This window comes from Phyllostomus discolor, chromosome 6 (assembly GCF_004126475.2).
Source record: "Phyllostomus discolor isolate MPI-MPIP mPhyDis1 chromosome 6, mPhyDis1.pri.v3, whole genome shotgun sequence".
Lineage (NCBI taxonomy): Eukaryota > Metazoa > Chordata > Mammalia > Chiroptera > Phyllostomidae > Phyllostomus > Phyllostomus discolor.
In genome coordinates this window covers 168,910,462-168,926,086 of record NC_040908.2, presented here as the reverse complement: position 1 = coordinate 168,926,086, position 15,625 = coordinate 168,910,462, and the positions used below count along the sequence as shown (strand labels likewise).

At 63.9% G+C, this 15,625-nt stretch overlaps 1 protein-coding gene across 2 annotated transcripts in view; it reads left to right on the top strand.

The window, feature by feature from the left end:
• Window positions 1-15,625, top strand: part of SHANK2 (SH3 and multiple ankyrin repeat domains 2) — a 293,436-nt gene that overhangs the window by 19,670 nt on the left and 258,141 nt on the right. For both annotated transcript variants that reach the window (XM_036029823.1, XM_028503888.2), the window contains exon 2: window positions 8,340-8,559. In XM_036029823.1, the coding sequence (XP_035885716.1) occupies window positions 8,353-8,559 (207 nt within the window). In that variant the 5' untranslated portion in view covers window positions 8,340-8,352. The remainder of the gene's footprint in view (window positions 1-8,339; window positions 8,560-15,625) is intronic.

Sequence of the window (15,625 nt, the reverse complement as noted above, 5' to 3'; positions counted from 1 at the left end):
GGATCGGGGGCCCAGCACGTCTAGCTCCCCGCTCCCCTGCGGCTGGCGCTGCCGGGCCGAGATGAGGCGGGCCCACCTGGGCGTGTGGGCTGGTGCGGCGGTGTGTCCCTGTGACTGGCAAGCTTCTCCAGATGAGCCATCTGTGGGTGTTCTCCAGAAGCCCACGTCTGTTTTAATTAGGGACCCAACGCCGTTTCTGTCTGTCTGTCGCACGTCCTGGACCCGTGCCGTGGGCTCCGTGTCCGCAGTGTCGTTTGGTGGGCTTCCGTGGGCCTGTGCCGTGGGCTCCGTGTCCGCAGCGTCGTTTGGTGGGCTTCTGTGGGCCTGTGCCGTGGGCTCTGTGCCCGCAGCTGGGTTGGTGGGCTTCCGTGGGCCTGTGCCGTGGGCTCTGTGTCCGCAGCGTGGTTTGGTGGGCTTCCGTGGGCCTGCGCCGCGGGCTCCGTGTCCGCAGCGTGGTTTGGTGGGCTTCCATGAGGAGCTCGGGGCTCCCTCTCGTTTCTTGGCTCCGACCCTGGTAGGAAAAGCTGTCCTGACCTCCCAGACCCTGATGCACAAACCTCGTCGCTGCCCCCCCCTTTCCTGTGTGGAAACCGCCCCCTCGCTCTCCTCCCTCCCACCTGCACCCTCTGGCCCCTCTAAGCGCAGCGTCTGGGTTCCTGGTCGGTGAAGAGGAGCCCGAATTCCGTGCTCGGGGCTCCTGCTGACAGACACTAGGGTGCAGAGGGGCGTGGTGGAGGGCTGGCCACGGACTCCCGGAGCTCTCTGCTTCTGGGTGACTTCCTTCTTCAAGTGGGGAACAGAAACATGACCCTTGTCCCCGGGAAAGTCGGCAGAACGCCGGGTCCCTCCCGGGACGCGGGAAGCCCACGCTGCTGTCGGCTCTGGCGGAGCGCTCGCCTCCTCGGGGCTGCTAGCCGGCCAGTGGGGGTTTTCCAGGACGCGGACCTCGGGGGCTGCCTTCCAGAGGTGGTCTCTCCGTCGTCGAGATCCGTCCTCTGTCCCAGCTCCGGGGTGTCCTTGCCCGAGGACGGGTCTCTCCCGCACTCTGTCTGGTGTCCCCCAAACGTGTCCTGGTTTCGTGGCCGTGGCGCCTGCACTGTTTTAAGTTCGTTTCCCGTCGTTCCTCGGCAACTGCAGAGAAAGCTCGGGGAATTGTTTCTGGGTTCGTCTCGCGGCTCTAACCTCGCTTGCGTCGCTTGTTTCTGGTCCTGGTGGAGTCACGCGGGGTTCTGATACTGTCCAATGCTCCTCAGATGCCGCGTGCACCCTGAGAGCTTCCAGAACAGGGGCCTGGAAAGTCGGGTGTGCAGCGCGGCCCCTGGATACCAGGGGGTGTGGCGTTGTGGTCGGGGACTCCCTGCATTTGCGCCTCCTGGACCGAGAGTCCCCGTGGGCCAGTCTCGCCCAGGCACGTCCCCGCTCACATTCTCTCCACACCCAGGTGTCCTGTCCATCGTCCATCTGTCCCTTGTCTGTGCAGCTTTGGGGGAGCTGGAGGAGTGATCTTCCCGCTGATGTCGGCAAAGAGGCCGGTGCTCACGGGAGATGCTCCGTGGACGTGGCCGGGGCTGGACCCGGAGAACTGGGCGGGGCTGGACCGCTGGGTCAGCCAGGAGAAGGCCTTCCGGGGGGGCTGCTCCCCAGACAGCGCTGGAGGACGGTGACACGTCACCGGCTCCCAGCCCTGAGCAAGCGGCCCCTGGATCCCGGAGCGGCCCCTGCATCCTGATCTCCAGTGAGCCGGGACCCCTGGACAGACAGACTGATGTGGGCGTTCGAGGAGGGGGTCCTCTGGCCCGTGCGACCTTGTCAGGGTCTGTCTGGCCCACTCGGCAGGGCAGCAGACCGACGTCCAGGCTCAGAGTGTGGGTGCATGGTTCTCGGAGCTGGGAGCCCGGCTGTGGGGCGACCTGGTGAGGCCCGGGGTCGTCCCCGACGCAGCCTGTGAGAGTCTCACTGGAGGCCGCGACTCGGTCACTCTAACCTCCCCGGAGGGAAGGGTGTTTCCTCCAGACGCTTAGGGAAACAGGAGGTGGAAAGGGAAGTCCTGGGGTGGGGTGGGGTGGGGTGGGGTGGGAGCAGGTTTCCACAGCTGTCTGAATAATAGGAATTAAGGAAAACCCACCCTCAGCTTAAACACGGTCATTAAGGATGATGGCAGGGCTGGGGCCACCGCAGTCCCACCCAAGGTGGGGTCCAAGCTGTCCCCTGTGAGTGGCCGCACAGGCTCCTGCATAGGTGGGGACGTGGCCCCAGGCGGAGCCACCGCCTCCTCCTGCAGGACCTGGTACCCGGGAGCCACAGAAAGCTGCCCGGAGTCCCAGCGCTCAGCAGGATGTGTTTGAAGCCTCTGGTGACGGGCGCGTCTTAGTTCTCAGGTGTGGGTGACATTGCGTCTCCCCGGCAGTCTCCCAGGGCTGTGTAATTAATTGTGTGTGATGTGGCCGGTTCCCAGACCCCGCTGCTGGTGAGCCCCGGCTGAGGAGCTGCGTCAGCCCCGGAGACAGCTGCTCTCCGAGCCGGTTGAGGAGCCGCCGAGGCAGGTGACCTTCCCGCTGGCCCTCCGCGCGGGCACTGGGCCCGTGGCGCTTCCGTGGCTTGTGGGGCGCTGGCGTGTGCGGGGAGCAGGAGGCCAGGTCTCCGCCTCCTCCTCCTCCTCCCTCTCCTCCTCCTCCGCAGCGGGCCAGGGCATGGAGTCTGTTTACTGCCAACCCCGCCGCCCGGCCAGATGCCACTCACATCAGCAGCGTGTGGTGCTTCATGTTGAGAGGACCCACCCAGCGCCCTGCACCTCTGTGTGCAGATTCTGAGGGTGGGTGTGCTGTTGGGGTACCTTCTCTGGGCAGATGTCACCTCCTCTGGCACCCATGGCTGTCGGGTGGCGGGGGTGGGGGAGGGTGGTGGCGACCTGGGCCTGGACCCCACGCCCCTCCCCTTTAGTCACTGCCCAGGGCTAGCACTCACCGGAGGGACCCGAGCTCCCCGAGCATGGCCAGCCAGCGCACCCCAGTATTCAGGGGGCACTAACCAGGGGGCCGCACAGCCCTGGTTTCAGAACACACGTTAATTTGGAGCCTCGTCAGTGCGGGCACACCAAGAACCGGGTGGACTTGGGCTCCGGTTCTGGCATCTGCCGCACGCCGCGTCCTGTGCTGATTGGCTCCTCTCCCTGGGACGCAGGACCGGTGCCGGGCGTCTCTGCGGCTTCTGCCGGTCCCCGGCCTGTCTCCGTGTCAGGGCCACACGGTCTGCCCGTTGTGTCTGTCTAGGCAGCTGTGGCACCGGGCGGTTCCTGGCACTGCCCCGGTACTGTGGGCTCCGTCCCCTCGTCCGAGAGCCTCAAGGTCGGAGCATGAAGTTTCGTGAACATTCCTACCAAGGTGTTTCGTTGGCAGTTGCGTCAAATTTGTATTTGGCGGTGATTTTCTGTCTTTAAGACACTAACTCCTGAAGGGGGGTGGGGAGAGAGACATCAGTGTGAGAGAGAAACATCAGTCTGTTGCCGCCTGTCCCCACCCCCAACTGGGGATGGAACCCACAGCCCAGGCATGTGCCCTGACCGGGAATCGAACCTGTGACCGTTTGGTGCACGGGACCACGCTCCAACCCGCTGAGCCACCCGGCCAGGGCTGAGCGTCGTCCATCTGAATGCCCAGGATAAATGGGCAGTCACAAAAGCTTGCTTCTAAGCACATCGGGTGTCCGTCTGAGATTCCACTTGCATTTTTTAAAAAAAAAGTGTTTGTGAACATTTTAAACCAGAGCTGACGGAGCCTCCGCGTTTTCAGGAGCCGCCTTCGAGGGCCGTGCTGCTCCAGCCTCCATTGAGTCGGCTCTGCCCGGAGGTTCTCTGCAAGCGCCACGGCAGAGGCGGCCCTGAGCTGAGCGTGGGCCTGGCCCTCAGCCAGACAGCCGACCTCCGAGGGCCTCGCGGCCCCCGTGAGACTCCGGGTTCCCTCGAACGCTTCAGCCGCCAGTCTGGAGTCTTTGTGAAGATCGCTTTTCCAGCCATCCTCCTTTCCCCCACCCCCCACCGTGTTAACAGGTACCTCGGCAGGGCAGCTGAGACCAAAACACGTTCTCAGAGTCATTGAACTTGATCGACCTGTGTTTTTATGGCTTGAGATCCTCCCCACCCGCCCCCGTGTGTGTGCCCGCGGGCAGCATTCACCTTCCCACCCCGAGCTGGAGCTCGAAGCGGGTGTGCAGCTCGCTGGAGGTTCGCACTTTCCTGCCCTCCCTTCTCCGCGCCGCCTCCCCGCCCCTGTCCCGCTGGGTCCCAGGGTCGGAGAGCCCGTGGATGGAGCCCCTCCGTTCCCCCCCACGGCGCTGCCCGACGGAATGCGGCGCCCAGTCCCAGGGAATTTCAGATGAGTCACTGTCGAGTGCCTTCCTGGTGCAGCCAGCCGCTGGGAAACTGGGAGAGGAGAAGGGATCCGTCGTTGATCCGACCTGCAGAGGGCGCCCTGTACACCCCCGCGGTCTGGCCCCGAGTTAATCATTAGGTGTTTCCCCCAGGTGTTTGCTTTTCCCAGGGGCCTGCTGATGCAGGCACTCGGCCCCTGGCTAAGGTCAGGACCCTCCCGCTCGCTGGGGTCTCTGGCCTCACGCTCCCGGGACCGTGCTGGGAAGAACCTGCATGTGGGCGGCGGCCTTCTCTGTGCCTGGAGACGCCCTGGCACCTCTGCCCGTCGGCAGGGCCTGCTGCGCCCGTGTGACTGGGTACCAGCTGTGTCCACGGGTGACTGTCACCCCCGAGCCAGTGGGAGCAGCAAGGGCAGGTGTCCCCATGGTGGGGCCACCTGTGGGTCGGTTGAGGAGGTCTGAGGGCAGCAGGATGCAAGGGACACGGGGCCCTTATTCTGGGTTGTCATTTTTGTTTCTGGAGTTGAGTTTGAAGGCCCCCCATGATCACCCGCCCCCCACCCCCACTGATTTTCTGCAAAGAAGACTCCACGGCTGTGCTCGCCCCGATACTCGGGCCGAGGCTCACGGCCGCAGCTGTGCTGCGCGGGGCCTGCAGGTGCCCCATCAACACGCCCAGTCCCCACATTTGCCTGCTCCAAGTGCTTGCTGGTCACATGGGGCCGTGCCCAAGCAGGGCCAGTCGCCCCCAGGACATGGCTCTCACCCCCAGGATGGGACCCCTCATCTGCAGCTCAGGCCCACTTCATGACCTCTGCCCCCCCGCCACTCCCTGGGGGCGGTGGGTGGATGGCCGGCTGCATCTCTGTGCCTCTGCTGCCCCCGGAGTTCTTCCAGGTTACAGCCACAGGCTCGGCTCCGAGGACCCGCCGCTGAGGTTGTGGTTCTAGTTACAGTCACCGGGGGGCTTTTAAAGACAAAGTTGGCACTGGGGCCCCGTCCAGACCCCGGATCAGACTTTGTGACACCTGACTTTGGGGAAGCCCCCAGCGCCTCGCCGGGGCTGCCTGGGGGGAGAGCCAGTGTCCCCGCTTCCGTGGGGCGTCGTGGGGAGTACTCGCCTGGGTGTAATGGCGTGATATGCGTGTGCAGTTCATATTCACATCACGTGTTGTGCCTCGTTGCCTCGACTCTTGTAGAAGTGCGTACACTACATCACAACACCACCATAGCACGCGATCACTTGTGTGTTGTAGTCACCACCGTGTCACCCCACGTGTGCCTGGTGCACCGCCACCTCTAGCTGTGTCACCGCGCCGGGCACGGGCGTCTTCCCGCCTGCCTGGCGAGTGAGTGAGCGCACGGCACATGTGTTACCAGACGGTGTGGCCGGTGGGCGGGTTCGTGGTCCGATGGAAGCGGGCTCGGAGCCCGGCCTCGGCCTCCACCGCTCTCTGCCCTTGCCCAGCCTCTCGTGTCCAAGGCTGGGGGGCACAGGGGGCTGGGGCGACGGAGGCCTTCGGCCGGTGCAGATGGGATTTCCCGTTTGCTCTCTGACATTTTAAGTCAGAATCACGCTGGGGTGAACTTTGGAGTTTTTATTTTAAAGAAGAAAGGTGTCCTGGGTGGGTGGGGTGATCTGCTGTGTGCGAGGGTTGCCTGGCCGGTGGCCCCCATGGCTGGCCTGAAGGACAGTCTGGGGACCGAGAAGGGGGCAGCTGGAGGGCAGCGAAGGGGCGGCAGGGTCACACCAGTGACAGCTGGGTGGGGGGTCTGAGGGTGCTGGGTCTGGGAGGTTCCGGGAACACTGCCAAGGAAGGGCGTGACAGGCCGGAGGTCCCTGCGGGGCTTTCTCGCCCCCAGCAGCCATGCGGCAGTCCCCGGCGTTGCCGCATCCTCCCGACTGCCGGGATGATCCGGAAACCCATGTTTGCGCGGGGAGCCTGCAGACTGCCACATGCTGCAGACCCGGGCGGGCCCAGCAGAGCAGTGTCCATGGGCCACGGTCCTGATCGCCTCTCCCGGCCCAGCCCGGGCCGCTCAGCAGTAGGGGGGCCCCTCCCCTCCCCCTGCTCCATCCCTGTCCCGGTCTCTGGACGCCCTCAGCAGGGCGCGCCTCTAGACGGGCTCCTTTGTGGTCCCGTGGCTGGGTGTTGCTTGTGCCCGTGTGCCTGGGGAGTCCCTACGAAAGTTGGGGGGACAGTGGACGCACACCTGGTCCCAGGACCCACTGGGCAGGCTGCGCAGGGGACACTCTCCGGGATGTCTGCTGGCCTTCAGCGAGCTCTGGAAACAAACAGTGGGCGGTGGTCTCCCCAGACTGGGCACTGGGTGAGCTGCGTCCGGCCCAGGCGGGTCCGAGCCTCCCCAACAGGCAGGGCCAGCGGCAGGCGGAGCGTCTTCCCGCCCCCACGCCCTCCCACTGAGACGTTTCCAGCGCAGAGGGAAGGAGCATGGAGATGGTGTGGCTGCAGCCTTATCAGAGTCCCACCTCCTGTCACAGCTGCTGGCACCGCGGGAAGGAGATAGAACGTTGCGAGTGGTTAGTTAGCAGCTCTCCCGAGAGACGGCCGTCCCCGAGTGGGGCACCTGTCTCCGCCATGGACGTCCACCCTGTCGGTGGACCGAGTTGCGTCTTCTGGCTGGCCTGCCTGCACACGTGCCCGGCGCTGGCCTCCTCCTGGGAGATGCTTTCCTTGAGCTCGGGGGTGTGATGTGTGGGGTTCCCCCCCCACGTGGAGCTGGGCCCGTTCCCTGCCACGGCTGGGCGGTCGTGGGACCAGAGAGCACGCCTTACCCAGGCAGGCCCTGGACGCACGGGTGGCCGGCATCTGCCCGTTTCCAAGGGCGGGATCCTGTGTGTCTTTCCTCCGCGTGTGGCCTGGGCCTCCCTTGCAGCGCCCTGGGAGAGAGGCATTGCTGGTGTGGCCCGTCCCCCACCTGCTCCGAGCACCCCCGGTTCTCATTGGCTGTTACCCTCCCCTGACCCTGCCCGGGTTGGGGGCCTCACCGTGTCCTTCTGCGTGCTGGCTGCCAGCCCGGCCCAGCGGAGCCAGCACCTCTACCTGGCTCGTTGCTGGGGAGTGTTCACCGCCCCCCCCAGCTCCCACGGACTGTCGGGGGACTCGGAGGCCTTGGCTTCAGCCGACTCACAACCTTGGGCTCTGCTCACCGCGGGGCCTGGAGATGTCGTCACTTCTGAGCCCAGCCCCGCCTCTTGGTTCGGTTTTCGCACGTTTTCCTGTCGCTGCTCCGGGTGTGAGGCCGGGCGGGTCACTGCAGCGCGAACGTGGCCCCTCGGGGACCTGACGCTGCCCTTCGTCCCCGCCTGCGGCTCCCTCCTCAAAGACAGACAAAAGGGAGCTGTTGTCCTTATCTCAGAAAGTTTCAAGCTGCCCCAGCGGCCCTTGGGTTAGTCCCTGTGAACTGTGGTCAGGGCCACGCTCCTGCGGCTCCTTCCGAGGCCGGTTTCCCAGCGCAGGGCGGAGCCTCAGGCCCCGCCCAGTGGAGCCTCAGGGTCCCGCCCAGTGGAGCCTCAGGCCCCGCCCAGTAGAGCCTCAGGGTCCCGCCCAGTGGAGCCTCAGGCCCCGCCCAGTGGAGCCTCAGGGTCCCGCCCAGTGGAGCCTCAGGGCCCCGCCCAGTGCTCGCTGTGCCAGGCGCGGGCTCACACTCGGGCCCAGATTCGGTTTCTGATTCAGGCTCGGACTCTGGCTCGGATTCGGGCTCGGACTCTGGCCCAGGCTCAGGCTCCTGCTCGGGCTTGGGCTCCACTGGTGGAGGGGTGCCGTGTTCCCGCTGCCTGTAAGATCTGTGCGTTGCACGGGCAGGTGGCTCGGCCGGCGGTCACAGCAACAAACGCAGGCCGAGACACTGAGCGCACAGCCATTCCGGCGATAGTAGCCCCCTCCCCTCTGCCCCCTCCCCCGCGCCGCCCCCGCTTGCTCTCTCACGTTCACGCCCCCCCCTTCCCACAGGCGCAGGGCAGCCATGCCGCGCAGCCCCACGTCCAGTGAGGACGAGATGGCCCAGAGCTTCTCCGATGACTCCGTGGGCTCCGAGTCGGACAGCTCCAAGGAGGAGACCATCTACGACACCATCCGGGCCACGGCGCAGAAGCCCGGCAGCGCCAGGACGGAGGAGAGCCAGGGCAACACGCTGGTCATCCGCATCCTCATCCAGGACCTGCAGCAGACGGTGGGCCCCGCCCTGCTCCCGGGTCGGTCGCTGGGGCGACCCTCAGACACTCCTGTGGGGGGCGGTGCTGCTCTGGGGTGCCAGGCGGTTCTGGGGGGTGTCTCTGTGATGCTGCCCGGCTGTCCTCTGGACTTCTACTTGCTCAGTGCTTGAGCAGGGGGTGAGCAGGTTCTGTTCCAGGCGTGAGGTGGACCGCCCCGATGGTGACAAGGGACGTTTCCCATATCGTCTAGAGCGGGTGTGAAGGGGGTGATCTGGGTGAGGGGTGATGGGGTAGTGGGTGGGGTGTGAGTGACGGGGTGATGGGTGTTGGGTGAGGTGTGAGTGATAGGGTGATGGGTGTTGGGTGGGGTGTGAGTGATGTGGGTGATGGGTGTTGGATGGGTGTTGGGTGGGGTATGAGTGATAGGGTGATGGGTGGGGTGTGAGTGATGGGGTGATGGGTGGGGTGTGAGTGATGTGGGTGATGGGTGTTGGGTGGGGTGTGAGTGATGGGGTGATGGGGTGATGGGTGGGGTGTGAGTGATGGGGGTGATGGGTGTTGGGTGGGGTGTGAGTGATGTGGGTGATGGGTGTTGGGTGGGGTGTGAGTGGCAGGGTGGTGGGTGTTGGTGGGGTGTGAGTGATGGGGTGATGGGGTGATGGGTGGGGTGTGAGTGATATGGGTGATGGGTGTTGGGTGGGGTGTGAGTGATGGGGTGATGGGGTGATGGGTGGGGTGTGAGTGATATGGGTGATGGGTGTTGGGTGGGGTGTGAGTGACAGGGTGATGGGTGTTGGGTGGGGTGTGAGTGATGGGGTGATGGGTGTGGGTGGGGTGTGAGTGATGTGGGTGATGGGTGTGGGTGGGGTGTGAGTGACAGGGTGATGATGTACAGGTGGAAATCCAGACTCAAACCACATGTGCTGCCCGCACACCCACAGCGAGACCCGCTGTTTGTGCGAGGAGAAGCAGACGGGGAAGGGAAGGCCGATTTGCCGCTAGGCAGATGGTTTCTTAATGAATCTGTAAGTTAAAGGAAACAATCCCGGAACCCGGAGGGCGGAGGCTCAGTTCGTGTTTGTTCCCCCTCCCCCACCTCCCGGCGATGGGGCGCTCAGCGCTCTCCCTGAGCCGTGTGCAGTATGTGGAGCTATGGGCTGTAACAGACGGACCTCCGACCTCTGACCTCCAACCCTTCACACACCGGTGCTCCATCCTTCCTCTCGGCCCTGGGGACCGGCCGGGGAGAAGCGGGGGAGGCTCTGCTGTATGTGGACCTGGGGACCCGTGGAATTCCAGGCAGGAGCTGGGCCCTCCCCTGGCACCCTGGGGTGCTCCTCAGGGTCCCCTGTGTGCCCGGCGGGTGAGGGGCGGAGGGGAACCCTGGGGACCAGTCCCTGCCCCCTCCACCCTGGCTTCTCTCGGGGCTGCACCTGCTACCCGGGGCCCCTAAATGCTGAAGTCACCAACGAGAAGCACGGGCAGGGACAGAGGGGCCTGAGGCAGATGGCAGCAAGGGTGCTGTTCTGTTTTTGCTTTTTATTTTTTTGTGGTTTTGTTTTGCAGAGGCATGCATCTCCAGCTACTATATTTTTTTAATCTTCACCCAAGGATACACTTTTTTATTGCTTTAGAGAGGTGGAAAGGGGAGAGAGACAGTGAAAAGGAGAGAGAGAGAGAGAGAGATTGATTGGTGGCCTCCTGTATGTGCCCCAATGGGGAATCGAACCTGCAACTTTGTGGTGCACGAGACCACGCTCCAACCCGCTGAGTTCACTGACCAGGGCAGGACGCAGAGGTAGCCTCAGGGCAGCGTGTGTGCTGGCGATGCAGGCCTGGTGGTGCTCTGCGTCTCTCAGTGAGGTCAAAGGTGTCACAAGGGTTGATTTGGGGGTCACAGGTGCATTGTAGCAAGCAGGCCAGTCCCCCAGCACGGCGTCCATGAAGGAGGAGAGCTGGGTGCCTCGCCATGTACTCTCATCCCCGGGCTTGCGAGTCCTTTCCGTCTGCGGGGCGAGTTTGAAGGACTGTCCCCACGCCCCCCTCCTCAGTCCTCAGGGTGCTGCTCCTGGTGTCCTTACCCCTTTGGGTGCATTTATCGGTGCCTTGATTCATTATTATTTTTTTACTGTATTCCTGAAGAATTGGCCTTCTTTTTTTTTTAATAGGTTTTATTTATTTATTTTTAGACAGAGGGGAAGGCAGGGAGAAAGAGAGGGAGAGAAACATCAACGTGTGTTTGCCTCTTGTGTGTCCCCCAACTGAGGACCTAGCCCTCAACCCAGGCACGTGCCCTGACTGGGAATCGAACCGGTGACCCTTTGGTTCGTAGGCCGACACTCAGTCCACTGGGCCACACCAGCCAGGGCCGGCTTCAGCTTCTGCAGCAGGATTTGTTTGGTGCCGGCTGTTCCGATCTCCTGATCTGTAGGTTCTGCGGGTCTCTTGTTTCGAGGGGTCCCTTCTGATCCTCAGCTCTGGGTCTGGCTGTCAGCTGGGCTCACGACTCAGGGACGGACAGCCGTGCCTCCCCGGTGTCTCCTTCTCTCGCCCGCTGGCCTGTCCCCAATGGCTTTCATCTCTTGGCAGTGCCCCCCAGGGCCCCCCCAGTTCTCCTGGACTGTGTTCTCCGGCGGACCCACCGCACGCTGCTGCTCCTCATCACTCCTGCCTCGTTGTGGCGGCGTTATTTCCGCCTCCCATTTGCTGCCGCGGCCCCGTGCTCATTCTTTTGGAAAATTATTCTTTTGAATTGTTTGTGGAGGAGGCTTTGTGTCTTCCTGTTTTCCATCCGTCACTCTCGGAGATCTCTCTCCTTGTAATTGGGGCGAATCTCCATCCGGAACGGAGGAGGCAGACGTCTGGGTGCTACGTGCCTCGCCGCCGCGTCCTCTTCTCCCCCGGCGTCTCCGTGGTGGCCTCCGCCCGGCCTCTCCCCGCCACGTCCCAGCCGTGTGTCCGCAGCTGGGCGTCTTTCCGTGATTCTGACCGGGTGGGTGGACTTTCCTTGTGTCCCTCGCCATGTCGGCCTCGGCGGTCCGTCCGCCTTTCAGATGCGAGGGCCCAGGGGCGGGAGTGCCGGGTCCCCTAGGGGGCCCGGGCTCCCCGCTGTCTGCGGAGATGGTCTTGAATGTTCTTGAATGCCGTGCGCTGGGGCCTGGCGCAGGGGCCGTGTCCCATTCTCCATTCTCGGGTGGACCCCCCGCCACAGCCCGTGGAGCAGCCCCCTGCCCCCCGCAAGCAGGGGGCTCTGCGCACAGTGAGCCCCGTGTCTCCTGAAAGGCTCTTCTGGGCGGAGTCCTGTAGCTGGGCAGGGAGCCGGGTGCTGGAGCCTTGTGCAGAGGGGGTCCTCACCCCGGTGCCCCTTCACCTGCGGGGGGACAGGGTCTGGAGAACCTCTCTTCTGCCCCAGGTGTGGCCCCTCGAGTCAGCCTCGCCAAGTGACTTCTCTTTCCCAGTCTCCATGTCCCGGTGGGGGTGGGGTGATGTTGGAAACCTTGTAGCGAGAGCAGTAGTGTAGGGCTGGCTGCTGGTGCAGGGAGGGGCGGGCGGGGTGGCCCCAGGGACGTGGCAGCCGCCTTCCTTCTGCCCTCGGGGTCATCGCCGAAGCACAAAGGGCTTCCTGGGCAGTGAGTGCCGGCACTGGTCCGTGCTCTTGGCCTTTTGAGCAAGTGGCATGTGCCAAAATGAATGGAAACTGGTTCTTCTGTTGTTTGTCTTTCTGGGGACTGTGGGTGAGGAAGTGGGGGTGAGGCTGGCCCCGGGACACAGCAGTCCGGTCCCTAACCCGCACCAGTGCTGTGTCCTGAGTAGAGCCTGGAAGAGAACGTGGTGGGATGTCCACATGCTTGCAGGGGTCTTCCCCGGGCGTGTCCAACACTGGCCTGTGTGCACCCACGTCCACCCGTGGGGGGCTCCAAGCTGGTAGCCGCGTGCGTGTCCCCACTGTGCGTCCCGACCGGTTAGCGGAGGTCCAGGGCCCTGGCCCGCCTCCTAGCAGGGGCTCCAGGAAAGTGAGTTTCCCTGCTTTTGATTTAATATGTGCTTGCGTTTATTAAGTAAACGCACCTCAAGTTTAATATCACATTTAGGAAAAGCACTTCAGCCGCTGGCCTGACCTCTCAAGGTCAACTTATTGCCATTCACACACCCTCCCCCCCCACTCAAACTCCCCCACAAAGCATTAGGCTCCCCCCGGTCCCTACCAGCCCTGCAGTCCCGGGGCCCCGCCCCCTGGTGTCAGCTGACCCAGATGCTGCCTCATCCATCACTCGCTTCCACGTGGACTGTCAGATGCGCTTTGTTTGCAAGTGACCTTGGCGTCCCGCGTATCAGAATAGAACTCCTGGGGCAGGCGGTTCGCTCTCCTCCTTCAGGTCGTTGACCCCGTCTTGCTCTTGTCGCAGACACACCTCCGAGTTCGCGTTCAGACCCGAGGCTTCCTGGGTGATTGCCGTTGGAGGGTCTTGCCCATCAGGCCATGCAGGAGCCCGTGTCCCCGAGTGGTAGCGAGAGCCAAGCCCTACGGCTGTTCCCTCCTCCTGCACAGACCGGGGGGCCCTCCGCCGGGGTGGGGAGAAGGTTCCGGAAGGTTCCGGGCAGGAGGCGCTCATCCCCTTGGAGTGCTCCGCCTGGGCGCCTTGCTGGGCACGCATCCGACGCGCTGCTCTCGGCCGGCCGCTGGAGCTGAGAGCTGCGCGTGCTCCCCCAGGCGGGAGCGGAGTCGGGGATGAGCGGCCTCAGTGCGGCCTCTTCGTTGTACTCCCGGGGCTGTGCTTGGTCCCCTCGGGGGCCTCTTTCCAGAGGGGAAGCTGTGGGTCAGGGGACCCCCTCCCTCTGCCATGCCCCCGTGACATCCCAGCTCTGGGTGAGTGGAATATCGTTCACATGCCGTGCATTTTCCCGTTGAGAGTTTACCAGCCGGTGGGGTTCGATAAATTCACAGCTGAGAGAACCGTCACCCAGTCTTAGGGCATTTTCACCGTCCGGCGGGGGGCCCACGGCCTTCGGCAGCCAGTCCGTGGCCCCCGCTCAGCCCCCAGGCTGTCCACTCACCCACCCATCCATCATCTATCCCCCCATCCGTCCATCTGTCCATCCTTCCATCCATCCTCCTTCTATCCATCCAGCCATCATCCATCCATCCGTCCATCCAACAATCCTTCCATCCACCCATCCATCCACTCATCCGTCCGCCCATCCTCCAATCCTTCTATCCATCCATCGTTCATCCATCTACGCATTCATCCATCCATCCTTCAATCTTTCCATCCATCCATTCATCATCCTTCCATCCATCTGTCCTCCAATCCTTCCATCCATCCATCCATCCATCCATCCTCCAATCCTTCCATCCATCCTTTCTTCAATCCATCCATGCATCCATCCATCCACCCATATGTCCATCCGTCCATCTGTCCATCCACCCTCCCATCCTTCCATCCTTCCATCCATCCTCTTGCGTTACAGAGACACATGGTTTGGACCTGTGATCTCTGCTTGGGGTGACTCTGCGCTGGTCTTCACAGCGTGCGCCCAGGTCACCGTTTTGGGCGGTGGGGGGGAAGGCAGGGACCTGGGTTCTCTGTGGCCTTACTGCCTGGATGCCCAGGCCAGAGGGAGCTGCCCTCCCCCAGTGCCCAGCTCCCCCTGCCTCTGTCCCCCTTGGTGACATGGTGAGGATGATCGGCCGCCCTGCCCTGAAACGGGGGTCACACTCGACAGCGGTGGTCAGGGCATCAGCGAGTCACAGATTTTGTAGAGCTGGGGGGGCACTGGAGACAGTTGGGGCTCGACCACGTGGACCATCCTTCCTCCCGTCCGCCAGCTCGTTAAACGGGCGAGAGGCTTTATTTTCATGTGAATAATTAAAAACAGTGTGACCGGCATCAGTGCTGTGTGCTGGGAGGGTTCTGTGCGGCCCCCCCCCCCCCCGTTAGATGTTACTCGGGGTAACCCGTCACGTGTCAGGGACGTGGACCCCGCTCACCGGGGTCCTCGCAGCCCACGGGACGGAGGTCTGACTGACTCCGGGTGCCCTTCTGCTCACACTGAGAGCTCATACCCACGTAAACCTCTGTGAGAAAACGGTGTCTGGGGAAAGGGCTAGAGCCCTGGCACACTCCACAGAAGGCTTTGGCGCTGCCCTGGTGTGGCCAGCCGTGGTGCGAGCAGACGGCCCCTCCTGCCCCGCTGTCCCAGGCTGCTGAGGGTCACCCAGAACGCGGCACCCCCGGGGCCCCGATTCAGCAGTGTTTAGTTTTCTGCCTGAAACCACCCAGGAGCAGGGCTCCTGTCCAGCGCCGTGGCCCGGCGGTGGGTTTCTGCGACTCCTCACGCCGGCTTCGGGCAGCTCTCCCTCCCTGCGGCTCTGCCCCGCGGACGACGCCCTGCTGGGTGGGCGGGGCTCTGAGCCGCAGCGTCTGAAGCAGTCGTGGTCCCCGCCTGCCGCCTCGGATCCTCGCTGTGACCCCCTGCCCCGTCCGCCTTCCTGATTCCTGGCTTCGCCCGTGACGGCGGGACGGGCCGAAGCTCGTTGGCTCGGCCTTGGGGACCCCGTGATCCCAGCTCTGAGACCCAGCATGCGGCCCTGAGACTGGTCCGTGCCCCCCGGTGAGGCTGGGGGCACCGCCGTTGCCTGGAACGCTGCGTCTCAGCCGGCACAGCGACGCCTGCTGTCTGTGCTCCGGACTAATGTCCCCCCAACCACCCCCCCACCCTGCCCCCAACGCCTGCCGGGCTCTCCTGCCCCTCCTGCTCCAGGCAGTCGGCTCCGGCAGCAGCCGGTCCTCCGCTTGCTGAGCTGAGGGCCTGCCGGCACCGTGGGAACCAGGGAGGGGAATGAACTCTGCCCCAGGGGGCCGTGCCTCTCATTTCCCCGTCACCTTGGCGACCGCAGGGGAGCGTTAGTTAGCGATTACAAACCTCGGGGACCCACGGTCTGCCCAACGCGTTGCCGCAGTGCTGGGCGGCTGCAGTGTGGCTCTGACCGTCGGAAAGTTGGTGTGCCGACGGGAGACATGAGCGCAGAGCCCTGAGTTGGTGCTGCAGCTCGGAGGGCCCGGCTTACTCCCGGTCAAGGTC